General features: G+C 45.6%; 1 protein-coding gene across 4 annotated transcripts in view; it reads left to right on the forward strand.

Annotated features, from left to right (window-relative positions):
- KIAA1671 (KIAA1671 ortholog) overlaps positions 1-13,463 on the forward strand; it is a 247,289-nt gene that overhangs the window by 56,156 nt on the left and 177,670 nt on the right. For all 4 annotated transcript variants that reach the window (XM_077461351.1, XM_077461353.1, XM_077461354.1 and 1 more), the window contains exon 2: positions 672-2,177. In XM_077461351.1, coding sequence (XP_077317477.1) covers positions 739-2,177 — 1,439 coding nt within the window. In that variant the 5' untranslated portion in view covers positions 672-738. The remainder of the gene's footprint in view (positions 1-671; positions 2,178-13,463) is intronic.

A 13,463-nucleotide genomic window follows, 5' to 3' on the forward strand; every position in this document is an offset into this window, starting at 1 on the left:
TACTTATATTACTCACTGAACTGCAACTTGATTTATGACATTTGTATCATGTTTTTTCTGGATTTTTAGTGATATTCTCTTACTATCATTTATAATACACCTATGATTTATTTCTTTGTAAGTGGACAAACTTACAGAATCTGCAGGGGATCAAATAATTGTATATACTGCTACCACTTCCGGGCATAGACTCCCACGGGAGTCTATGCCTCTTCCCATCCTCCCGCACTGTCTGCTGGGACACAGACAGCAGGGACCATTCTGATTGCGCAGTGCGACTCGCCCATGCGCAGATTGCGGCAGCATCCGAGGGATGGTTCAGCCTCGGGTGCCGACATCGCTGGATCCTGGGACAGGCAAGTGTCCTCATTTTAAAAGTCAGCAGCTGCAGTATTTGTCGCTGCTGACTTTTAAAAAAAATAAAATAAAATTTGCGGGACTTCCGCTTTAATGTTGCTTTAACAGCACTGGTTGGACAAACTTACAAATCATTTGGCAGGTAAAATGACGTCTGTTTATGTATTTAATGGTGTATCTAGGTATCTCTTTGGGATTCATTTTTAATGTAAATAATCCATGAATGTAAAAACTATAACAACTCCAGTTTGGAGTTACGCTAACAATAAGTGTACAGCCGGTTAATTTATTTCTGTTTTTTTTTGTTTATTTAGAGCTACGGACTGGGTCACTCCATTGCTTATAAAACTTTTACAAATGGCATCATAACTAAAGAATGTCATGGCTACACGGGTAGAACTAACAACAAGGAACGCAAGGAGTGATATTGTAAATGAGGGAAAATCTACCAGGTCATATGTTAGTCCTCTATCAGACGCAAGCAATAAGTCCAGTGAGTCCATTTCTAGTTCTCTTATTTTTGAAGAGACTGCAAGAGTTCCCTCCAAATCAGTGAACATGTTCAACGTAGGAATGAAGCCAAGACTTTCACCAAAGCCATTTACACGGGAAAAACCTCCTGAAACCCGAAGGACTGTGGGAATGTCTGCAGATATGAAGTCAGAAAGTGATGTGCCATTTCAAACTTCTACCAGCATTTCCTTGTCTGATACAAAAACTGAAGACCATGAAAGAGTAGGTCGTAGAATTTTTACCTCCACTTATCAGCCAGACACTGAAGAGGACCAATTATATAAGTCGGATGTTTTTTCTTCTACCGTTTTTAGTAGAAAACAGACAAGCTCTAGCTGGACACCTACAGGCATCGGAGAATCTAAATTACCATCACAGGATAATGAACCGAAAGTGACATCAAAACCTCCACTGATGTCTAAAAAAACAGATGTTTTACAACAGCAGGAAAAAGTCCATGCTAGCTCCTTCAGAAGACCCTCAGCAGATGCTACAGATGAACAAATGGAGGCTGTGGAAAAAGCAAAAGATAACACATTCCTGTCTGATTCAATGGACACCTTAACTGTTAGAGCTCGGTTAAGGCCAAAGCGTCGTCCAGTATCTGCTATGTTTCTAGACTCTGTAAGTGAGCAAACATCTGACAGTAAAGTAGCAGACAACAAGAGATCTTGGAATAGAAGGCCACTTTCAGAGGACCTTACCTCATTATTTGAAAGTGGAGTTCTTGGGAACCAAAAAGAGAGTCCCTCTGAAGAATCTAAGGAAAATAGACCTTTAAACAAAAGTTCCTTAAACAGTAACATCACAGAGGACCAGTCTGATTTGGCATCCAAAGTGGGAGATTTTAGTAATGCTAAAAATGCCAGTAATGAAACAAGAACAGGTAGAAATAGGGTTTCACCAAGAAATTTGTTTTCTGAAAGGTGGACAAAAGACACTATTACAGAAACAAGATACAGTATGGAGCAGGCAAAAACCGCTGCTACTGAGGTTGACTCCATAATGAAGAGGTCAGTAAATAATGACCAAGATTCTAAAGCTCTTCCTGATTCCACTGATGACTCAAGCAGTGAGGTAAAGAACGCAGATGGCAGTGGCATTGTTCCTGGGATCACAAAAAGACGAATCGGTCTCTATCTTGCCAATACGAGCGCTCCACTGGATATACCTGATTCACCTACAAGTAAAGATAAACTTACTTTTACAGTTGAGAGAACGACTAGAGCAATCGGTTCTGATAAAGATATTGAATTGGGAAGACCACAGACGGCATCACAATATCAAACTGCAGATGTGACTAAGAAGTATGTATGGGTTAATGCATGTTTCTAAACGTATAGTTGTTAGGTGGGGAGTAAACGAATGACCTTCATTCAAAAGACAAGGTGTGCCTTACTATTTATAATGCTGAAAGACAACTAGATATGCAAGAAAGTGCATCGATGCGTTGTGACAGTACTAAGATTTAAGAAAATTATGTTTTTCCTACATGCCAATTTTGTTAGGCCCCTTTCACACTGGGGCGGTGCGGGCGTCGACGGTAAAGCGCTGCTATTTTTAGCAGCGCTTTACTGTCGTTTTAGTGGCGGTATCCGGCTGCTAGCGGGGCAGTTTTAACCCCCGCTAGCAGGCGAAAAAGGGTTAAAACCACCCGCGCTGCCCCATAGATTTCAATGGGTGGGATCGGTGAATACACCGCTCATTCACCTCTCCAAAGATGCAGCTAGCAGGACTTTTTCACCGTACTGCCAGCACACTGCTCCAGTGTGGAAGCCCTCCGGCTTTCACACTGGAGTGAAAGGGGCCGGTTTTTTCAGGCGCTACACAGGCGCTATTTTTAGCGCCGTAGCACCTGAAAACTGCCTCGTGTGAAAGGGGCCTTATGGTTTTTTGAAAGGGAGGGGAGTAGTAAAAGAATATGTGCTATTGGATTCTAAAGTGCATTTGTTCATGGTGGCAGGCAGGTTGATTTAGGGCAGAATTTTGAATTGAGTAAGGTTGCGGTTATAACTCCTGCTAGGTTTTGTTTTGTTGTGTGTCACGTTGGGGAGATTTCCCCGAACATCCCTGTCCCATAGTCACAATAGGAAGCAGTAAGAAATCCCTCCAAAGTAAGGGAAATCCCAGGTAGTCGCCAGGGCCACTACAATTAGTGTCCCTATTGAAGATTTAACCTCCTATTCCTGTTTTGGTAACCACTCATAATTTGGGATTTTCTTTGACTTTTGGTGATAACGGTTATTAAGGCAAGTGGGTGAATCTCCCTAACTGGGACTTAGGCTGGCCATACATTATACAATATTCTTATACAACTTTCCTTTAGATTTACCAAAACCATATAATAGGAGGTCAATAAACACTTTCAATTTGTATGCAATCGGGCAAGCCCTTGCACTACATAGTTGAAGGTAAATCCTAAAGAAAATTGAATAAGAAAATTGTATGGTGTATAGCCGGCTTTCGACCACAATAGAAAACGATTTATTATTATTATTCATTTATACCTTAAAATTCATCTAAAACGCAAAAAAACCCCAAAAAAACATATTGCAGTTAGCCATTCATGGGTGTAGATGTTGCATTTATTTTCTTTTGCCAGAGTAAGTGCATTTCTGCATGTACAGAAAAATACCTTTTAATCCCACCAGAAATCAATTGTCCTATGCATTGAACTGAAATCTTAAAGTGATTGTAAACCGCTAGACATTTTTTTTTTTTTACCCTGCAAGGTAAACTTGCCTTAAGACAAATCCCTGGAGGCCTCAGATCTGGAGGCCGGTTCCATCTTCATCGTCTTGCTTCCGGGTTCACGGACTCCGGCTCTGTGACTGGCTGGAGCCATGATGACACATGCGCACAGGAGCTGCCGGTCATAGCACAGGGTTCTGAAGAAACGGCATGGTTGGCCATTCCTTCAGAGTGCATGTGCCAGTGATGTCACTGGCTATATGTACAGTAAATATCTCCTAAATAGTGCACGTTTAGGAGATCTTTGCATTACCTATAGGTAAGCCTTATTATATGCTTACCTATAGGGTAAAAGTCATGCATGGAAGATAACTTCCACTTTAAGCAATGTTATTAGGCTTTCTAGTTGTCTCTGTGGACAGATTGATAGAACATTTCCTCCTATGTTAAGGAGAAGTGGATGGGCGCTGTATCCTAGGGTGACAATACTGTTCCATACCCTGGGTCAAGAAGTGAGTTGCTGTCAGGATTGCCAGATGAAAATGAAGGAAAAAGCATCAAAAAATAAAAGTAAAGCAGTCATCACATCCTCAGACTGTTAAGCTCCAGTATATAACGTTTTTAGGTTTTGCGACACTTAAAGCTAACAACTCACAAACAGGCCTATGCAATAATCTCATCAGTCCTTAAAGTACATCTAGACAAAACTTTTTTTTTTTTTTGGATAGACTAGGGAGCCATTAAAACCCATGTCCAAGTTCCCCCCCCCCCCCCCCCCCCCCCCAAGTTGGGAGATTTCCCATATATACAAAACAGGAAGTGGGAGGGAATCTCTCTAAAGTAAGGTAAACCTACCTACTATTAGACAGTAGCCACTGAAACATTTTTTTGTATTGCATTAAGCGTCCCTGTTCACTCTCTGTTCAGGAGGCTGTTGTCACTGGGACTGAAGCTGAGGGGTAATCTTATACAAATGTATATCCACAAGAACAAAATAATTTTATGTGTGTATATAATATTAATATATATATATATATATATATATATATATATATACACACACACACACAGTGCCTCGCGAAAGTATTTGGCCCCCTTTGAACTTTTCAACCTTTTGCCGCATTTCAGGCTTCAAACATAAAGATATAACATTTTTATTTTTTGTGAAGAATCACCAAAAAGTGGGACACAATTGTGATGTGGAACGAAATCTATTGGATTTTTGAAACATTTTTTAGCTAATAAAAAAATGAAAAGTGGGGCGTGCAAAATTATTCGGCCCCCTTTTGCTGCGATTACAGCTGCAAGTCGCTTGGGGTATGTCTCTATCAGTTTTGCACATCGAGAGACTGAAATTCTTGCCCATTCTTCCTTGCAAAACAGCTCGAGCTCAGTGAGGTTGGATGGAGAGCGTTTGTGAACAGCAGTTTTCAACTCTTTCCACAGATTCTCGATTGGATTCAGGTCTGGACTTTGACTTGGCCATTCTAATACCTGGATACGTTTATTTGTGAACCATTCCTTTGTAGATTTTGCTGTATGTTTGGGATCGTTGTCTTGTTGGAAGATAAATCTCCATCCCAGTTTCAGGTCTTTTGCAGACTCCAACAGGTTTTCATCCAGAATGGTCCTGTATTTGGCTGCATCCATCTTCCCCTCAATTTTAACCATCTTCCCTGTCCCTGCTGAAGAAAAGCAGGCCCAAACCATGATGCTGCCACCACCATGTTTGACAGTGGGGATGGTGTGTTGAGGGTAATGAGCTGTGTTGCTTTTACGCCAAACATATCGTTTTGCATTGTGGGCAAAAAGTTGGATTTTGGTTTCATCTGACCAGAGCACCTTCTTCCACATGTTTGGTGTGTCTTCCAGGTGGCTTGTGGCAAACTTTAGACGAGACTTTTTATGGATATCTTTGAGCAATGGCTTTCTTCTTGCCACTCTTCCATAAAGGCCAGATTTGTGCAGTGTATGACTGATTGTTGTCTTATGGACAGACTCTCCCACCTCAGCTGTAGTTCTCTGCAGTTCATCCAGAGTGATCATGGGCCTCTTGGCTGCATCTCTGATCAGTCTTCTCCTTGTCTGAGCTGAAAGTTTAGAGGGACGGCCAGGTCTTGGTAGATGTGCAGTGGTCTGATACTCCTTCCATTTCAAAATGATCACTTGCACAGTGCTCCTTGGGATGTTTAAAGCTTGGGAAATCTTTTTGTATCCAAATCCGGCTTTAAACTTCTCCACAACAGTATTACGGACCTGCCTGGTGTGTTCCTTGGTCTTCATGATGCTCTCTGCACTTTCAACAGAACCCTGAGACTATCACAGAGCAGGTGCATTTATACAGAGACTTGATTACACACAGGTGGATTCTATTTATCACCATCAGTCATTTAGGACAACATTGGATCATTCAGAGATCCTCGCTGAACTTCTGGAGTGAGTTTGCTGCACTGAAAGTAAAGGGGCCAAATTTTGCACGCACCACTTTTCAGTTTTTTATTTGCTAAAAAAGTTTAAAATATCCAATAGATTTCGTTCCACTAAACAATTGTGTCCCACTTGTTGGTGATTCTTCACAAAAAAAAAAAAAAAATGTAAAATGCTCTGCACTCATGTTCCAGTGAAGTTGGGTTAATAGAGTGATATAGCATAAAGTAATATTAAACTGTCAAGTTAAGTTAAATCATTCAGGAGAGGTTGTAAAAGCATCCCGTGTACATGAAGCCTAACAAGTTGAGCACAATAAACTAAACATTTCCCTGTAAACTATTTTTTAAGATTCTTACCCCAGCACTTGCTGTTTATAACATTCAATGCTGCTGCCTCCTGCTCTCTCAGTGCTGCATCCCTGAACTTCTGGTTTTCACAGGAAAAAGTTAATAATGAACAGTGGTGTCTCCAGCCAGTCTCTTAGCTTGGTGAAGGGAAGGGGAATGAGGGGGAAGGCGCAGGAGTGTGCCTTGCCATCCTAGGCTACTGGGTTGTGTTTCTATTAATGTGCTCAGTGTAGGGAGATGCAACTCTAGTCACCTACATGCAAGGGTGGCTCCATGGGATGTTGCAAGAGAAAGGAGCCACCCTACAACAGGAAACCTGGACTTGTGGTAATAGCACAAGCTTAACCTGGACCATAGGCAAGGGTTAAAGGATAAAAAAAAAACTGCACAACCTTTGAGTCCTTGTTTACACTTATGGTTGTGGGGAAGGCAGTAAAAATGTGCATCCGAGTCACATTTTTACCACTCCTCCTATGCTGCAAAGGCATAGGAGGGGGGTGTACAATTGCCACAATGCTTTGGTCTTTGGTGCTGCAAAAATGATTCCTGTGGTTCAGCATACTGCCCACTGTATGTGACCTATTCAATGTGCTGGTGCAGGGTTTAGGGGGTTAAAAAAAAGACAGTGAGGAGGCAATATAACGCCGCCTCCTCACCACCTAAATGCCCTCTGAAATGCCACCAAATGCCCTCTTCTAAGTGTATAAATAAGCCCTAAGTGATTAAATCAGCTGCTGAAAATGCTTAAAATACTGAGGATTTAATATCCCTTTAATAAGTTTTGCATGGAGAAGTGTTCAAAGATTCAGAGATTGGTGGACAGTTATACAAAATGCCTAAAAAGTAATTTCTCTTTCGTTCATTGACGGACACAGCTCCTTTAAATCTTGACCGTAGTGTTATCACGCCACCTTCAGGAGAGGACTAGGCAGAACATGTAACACATGAAAAATGGCAAGACTGCATAGCTCCACCCAGGGGGCGGTCCCTCTGGCTATAACCCCTTGGTCTGCTTCCTGCAGCCCAGTTTTTTTCTGCCTAGTGAAGAAGGACCTGGCTCCCTGAACGGACCATATTGGTCCTGGGATTTTTTGATTTATTTATTTTTTTTCCCACAAGATTTTGATCTATCAACAGCCGGTTGGGTGATAGGCTGGATAATGTAGATCCTTGTAGTCTCCCCAGCCTGGTCATCGAGCGTGAGCAGGCCCTAGGTACGCGCTGGGTCGGCCACGACATGCCCCTTCTGCTCCAGGGGCGGCCGATGAGCTATATGCTCTGGGCGAACACACATAACCGGGCTACTGCTGTCTGTGTCACAGTGTGCCGTGGCCAGCAGCCACCCCGTACTGCTCGGGGGATGGGTCTGTGGTAGAATGTGTCCAGCTATTCTGACTGGATGGGTAAGTACAGCTCTCCCTGCCTCGGTAGGATAGAGCAGCTGGGCATTCCCTGGGAGGTCGATTAGGGGGTCTCTCGCTCTCCCTATCCCTTTCTTCCCTCCTCCCCCTGTGGGGGCCGCTGCATGGCTGGGCATGAGGTGTGGTGTATGTACCTAGGCCGAGGGCCCTCTGGGGGGGGGGGCATTGAACCTTGGCAGGAGCTGCACTGTCTGTTTGGGTCTGTTTGTTGTCTTCTGCCCCCTTTTCTCTGTATGTGAGGTGCCTGTGTAAGAATTGCCTTTAGAATGTGCTGCTGCCATTTTCTGGCGGCCATGGCCATTTTCCTGTAGTTTTTATGCAGAGTATGGCTGTCAGCCATTTTCGAGTGGTCCGGCGGCCATTTTCTTGGTGTTTTTTTTTAAATATGGAAACGACCGGTGGCCATTTTCTTGTAGCCTCAGCGCAGTTTTACCTCCAGTGCTGGGTCGTTTTACCTCAGAATAGTGTGTTTTTTCTCTCTGGGCACCTGTGACTAGACACAGAACACAGCGGTCAGTGGCAGCACGGCGCAACACTCGGTGAATCCTGTGGTGGGGCTCCTCAGTCTGTGAGCAGCTAGGAGGGTGGGATTGTGTACCTTGCCCCAAGTCCCCCAGTGTGGCAGACGAGGTGGGTTAGCATGGCATCAGAAGTTGGCGCTTCTTCCCCAGACATGCCTGTAATTGCAACCGGCTCGCCTGCAAACCATGCGATGCCTATGGACACTTTGTCGGCGGTCCTGGAAATGTTCGTTGCCAGGGTGGAGGCGGGGGGTAAAAAACTCCCCCTGCCTCCCCGTCCTCTGGGGAACGCTTTGATTCCGACTCTGGCCCCACGGTGACTGGCTGCCCCTGTTCTGACGTGTCAGAGGATGCAGACCTGGACCGTTCAGACAGTGAGGATGATTGTGTCCGGGTCAGCGCAGGAAAAAACGCTAGTAGGAGCACTTGTCACCACTGTGCGGGATACCCTGAATATACAGGATGCAGCAGGATCTTCTGCTGAGGTGTTGGTCCCTTTTGGGTCCCGTAAACCGACCCGTGCACCTAAGGTGTTTCCGTATTTGACTTATTTTTTTAAGTTCATCTACAAGGAATGGGGGAGCCCGCAATGGGCCTTTTCAGTCCCAAGAAGAATGGCGATACTTTACCCCTTTTGAGGAGAGCCTCCTTAAAAAATGGACGGCTCCTCCGGTCGTTGACCCCCCGGTATCCAGGTTAAATAAAATGACCACAATTCCGGTAGAAGGGACTCCTGCATTCAAGGACCCTACCGTCCATGTTTACTGGGCCACTAGTGGGGTCAGCATTATGACTTGTACTGCCCACGACCTTGGTGTCGCAGAAGTTATTGCACCGTGAGTTGGAGAAGCAACAGTCTCCCCCGGTCTGCGTAGAATTGGTAGATCAGTTAGTGCATTGCCTTAAGTCTGTCTGTGATGCGGTCCTGGATACAGTCCCCCTGCTCTCTAGAGCATTGGTATCAGCAGTGGTGCTACAGCACCTGATTTGGCTAAAATGCTGGTCTGCGGACCAAGCATCTAAAAAAGCACTGGCGGATTTGCCCTTCCTTGGTGAGAGGCTATTTGGAGCTTCGCTGGGTGACATTAAGAATGTTACAGTTGGGAAGAGCACGTTACTCCCACAGTCCAAGAAGCGTAAATAGCCACGCCGTAGTCAAGGGCCCTCTTTCCATTTCGCCCGCCCGGGTCGACAGGTAAGTGCTCCCAATCTGACAGGGCATCTGCTGGAGGACAAAAGCATCCCTGGTATCGCAAGCCAAACAAATCTGTGAGCAAAACTGCTACCGCATGAAGGTTTGCCCCCCGCCCGACACTCGGGTGGGCGGTCACCTTCGGGAGTTTGCAGCTCGGTGGACTTCACTGCTGTCCGACCAATGTATCTGCGAACTGGTTTCATCTGGCTTCAGAGGTTTCTGCAATTTGCAGTTGGGGAAGAGCACTACCAATTCATAGCTCTCCCTTTTGGCCTGGTTTCAGCACCCCCCCTTTACCAAATTGTTAGCTCCAATTCTGGCGCTGTTAAGACAACGTGGGATCGCAATCGCGGTTACCTAAACGACCTCCTTCTGAGAGCAGCTTCTCTCTTAGAATTAAGGGAGGATGTGGCGATCACCATGCAAACTCTACAGGAGTTTGGTTGGATGCTGAACCTAAAAAGTCAGTGTTCGTACCGACTCAACGCCTGGAGTACCTAGGCTTACTGCTGCACTCCGTGGAAGCGAGAGTTTTTCTCCCTTCAGACAAGCAGCAGACTCTCCGAGCTGCGGTGAAGTTGTTGATGAACTGCATGTGGTTGATGCTACGCTTCTGCATGCGTGTTCTGGGCCTCATGGTAGCCTCCTTCGAGGCAGTACCATATGCCCAATTTCACACCCGAGTCCTGCAGAAGGAGATCCTGTCCAAATGTGACAAATCTCAGTTATCCCTGGATTGTCAAATTCGGGTGAGCCAGTTAGTCAGGGATTCTCTTCTCTGGTGGCAGGGGTCTCCGACCCTTCAGTCCGGGAGATCGTTCCTTCCTCTCCATTGGACGGGGATCACAACAAATGCCAGCCTGACCGGTTGGGGTGGATTGCTGGGGGTACAGTCGACCCAGGGTCTTTGGTCGTGGGAAGAATCCCAGCTGCTGATCAATGTGCTCGAACTTCGGGCAATCAGGCTATGCCTCTCCACATGGTCAACGAGGCTACAGGGGCGTCTGATCAGGATCCAGTCAGACAATGCCACGGTGGGGGGCACATGTCAACCATCAAGGAGGAACAAGGAGTTCAGCTGCAGCATGGAAGGTCGATCACATCCTCCAGTGGGCAGAACGACACGTGCCGGCCCTGTCGGCCATATACATCCTGGCGTAGAAAACTGGCAGGCGGACTACCTAAGTCGCCAGATGTTGGACCCAGGAGAATGGTCATAGCACCCGGAGGTATTCGGGCTTCTTTGCCTGCGGTGGGGCACTCCAGATGTGGATCTCTTGGCCTTTCGGCTCAATCGAAAGGTGCAGAGGTTTGTGTCCAGGACAAGGGACCCCTGGGCTGATGTGTCAGACACATTGGTAGCTCCATGGGGGCAGTATCGGCTGATTTATGCCTTTCCCCCACTCAAACTGTTACCATGTCTGCTACGCAGTGTGGAGGCCGAGGGGATTGCTGTAATACTGATTTCTCCAGATTGGTCTTGGCGTCCCTGGTACGCCGACCTAATACGCCTGGTAGTGGATGTTCCTTGGTAGTTGCCGATACAAGAAGACCTCCTATTGCAAGGTCCGATACTCCATCCTGCTTTACTGTCACTGGTTTTAACAGCATAGCTGTAAAAAACCAGGTGCTAAAGGACCGAAGTCTGTCGGACTCCACTCCAATTTCCACTATGCTAAGGGCACGGAAATCATCTTCTTGGAAGATTTACCATCGTACGTGGAAGGCCTGCATCTCCATGCGGAAGGAGATGGGATGACATCCGCGCACTTATCCGGTTTCCAGGATCCTGCTGTTTTTACAGCGTGGAGTGGATCAGAAACTTGCCCTAAGCACAATCAAGGGACAGATATCAACCTTGGTTGTCTTTTTCCAACACCCTTTGGTGTCTCACTCATTGGTAAGCACCTTTTGTGCAAGGGGTTCGACATGTAGTCCCTCCGGTCCGACCACCCCTACCTCTGTGGGATCTGAACCTGGTGCTGTCGGCGCTTCAGAAACCGCCGTTTGACAACATCAGGGAGATTCCCTTGTTGACTCTTTCCCAGAAATAGTGGCTATTACATCTGCCAGGAGGGTTTCTGAGTTGGCAGCCTTGTCTTGTAAGTCGCACTATCTGGTTATCCACAAGGATAAGGCAGTGCTACATTGGCAACCCTCTTTTCTTCCAAAGGTGGTTTCGGCTTTCCATCTCAATGAGGACATTGTATTACCATCCCTTTGTCCTAAGCCGATACATCTGAAAGATGTTGCTCTACATTCTCTGGATGTGGTCCAGGCTCTGAGGGTATATCTGTCTGCTATGGCTCCCTTCCGGAAGTCAGACTCTGTTTCGGTGACTGGTCCGAAAAAAGTCTGGTTGACCACCATTTTCTGGTGGATCAGACAGATCGTGGTCCAAGCTTACTCCTTGAGGGGGCAGGTGCCCCTCTTTCCTGTCACAGCCCATTCCACCAGGGCAATTGGGACCTCCTGGGCTTTCTGACATCAAGTGTCTTTCTCCCAGGTGTGTAAGGCGGCGACTTGGTCGTCCGTTCACACTTTCGCAAAGTTCTACAAAGTTGATCTAAGCACACCTTCGGATGCTTGCTTTGGCTGCAAAGTTTTGCAGGCGGCTGTGTGAAGTTGCAATTTACACTTTTTTTTGTTTTTAACCGCTAGCTGACCAGCCGCCGCAGTTTTACTGCGGCAGCATGGCTCGGCTGCACAAATCGCACTAGGGATCGCTTGCATGCTGCCAGAGGCACGCACCCCCTGCTAGCTCCCCGAGCCAATGCGAGTGCCCAGCGGTCTCGATCACCGCCGGGCTCCCACGATTGCTTGGGGCACACTGAGAACCAGTAGCTGTGTGTGTAAACAGTCTCCGGTTCTCTGAGCAGTGAACTGACAGATTGTCTGTTCATACAAAGTATGAACAGCGATCTGTTAGTTTCCCTGCACAGTCCCATCCCCCCTTCAGTTAGAACACTCCCTAGGATACATATTAACCCCTTCACTGCCAGTGACATTTTTACAGTAATCAATGCAATTTTAATATTAATGCCAGTGGTCCCAAAAATGTGTCATAATTGTCCGATGTGTCTGCCATAATGTCGCAGTCGCAATAAAAATTGCGGATCGCCGACATTACTGGTAAAAATAAAAATAAAAATAAAATTAATAAAAATGCCATAATATAACACTATCCCATATTTTGTAGATGCCATAACTTTTGCACAAACCAATCAATATACGCTTATTGCGATTTTTTTTTTTTTTTTTTTTTTTTTTTTTTTTTACTAAAAATATGTAAAAGAATACATATCGGCCTAAAAAGCAAAAAGTAAAAATTTTTTTTTTCAAAATTGACGCTGGTTTTTTTGTTTAAAACTCAAAAAAAAAAATAGCAGAGGTGATGAAATAACGCCAAAAGAAAAAAAGGATGTCAATTTTGTTTGGGAGTCATGTCGCACGACCACGCATTTGTCAGTTAAAACGACGCAGTGCCGAATTGCAAAAAGTGGTCTGCCAAATGGTCCGGGACTTAAGTGGTTCAGATGGCATCTCCTCCGTTGAGGCGTTCCTCTGGTTGTGGGTGAAGTTATGTTTTGCTATTTCCATCCCTCGTTTTGACACTGCTTGGGGATGTCACTACGGTCAAGATTTAAAGGAGCTGTGTCCGTCAATGAACGAAAGAGAAAATGGGATTTTTGTACTCACTGTAAAATCCTTTTCTCTGAAGTTCAATGACGGACACAGCTCCCACCCCTCCTATTTTACATTGTACTGCTTGTTGACATACTCAGCTGCAGGAAGCAGGCTGAGAGGTTATAGCCAGAGGGACCGCCCCCTTGGCGGCGCTATGCAGTCTTGCTGTTTTTACATGTGTTACATGTTCTGCCTAGTCCTCTCCTGAAGGTGACGTGATAACCCTACAGTCAAGATTTAAAGGAGCTGTGTACGTCAATGAACTTCAGAGAGAAGGATTTTACGGTGAGTACAAAAATAC

The sequence above is a fragment of the Lithobates pipiens genome, unplaced genomic scaffold (assembly GCF_037356315.1).
Source record: "Lithobates pipiens isolate NorthernLeopardFrog02 unplaced genomic scaffold, aLitPip1_a1.2 Scaffold_3, whole genome shotgun sequence".
Lineage (NCBI taxonomy): Eukaryota > Metazoa > Chordata > Amphibia > Anura > Ranidae > Lithobates > Lithobates pipiens.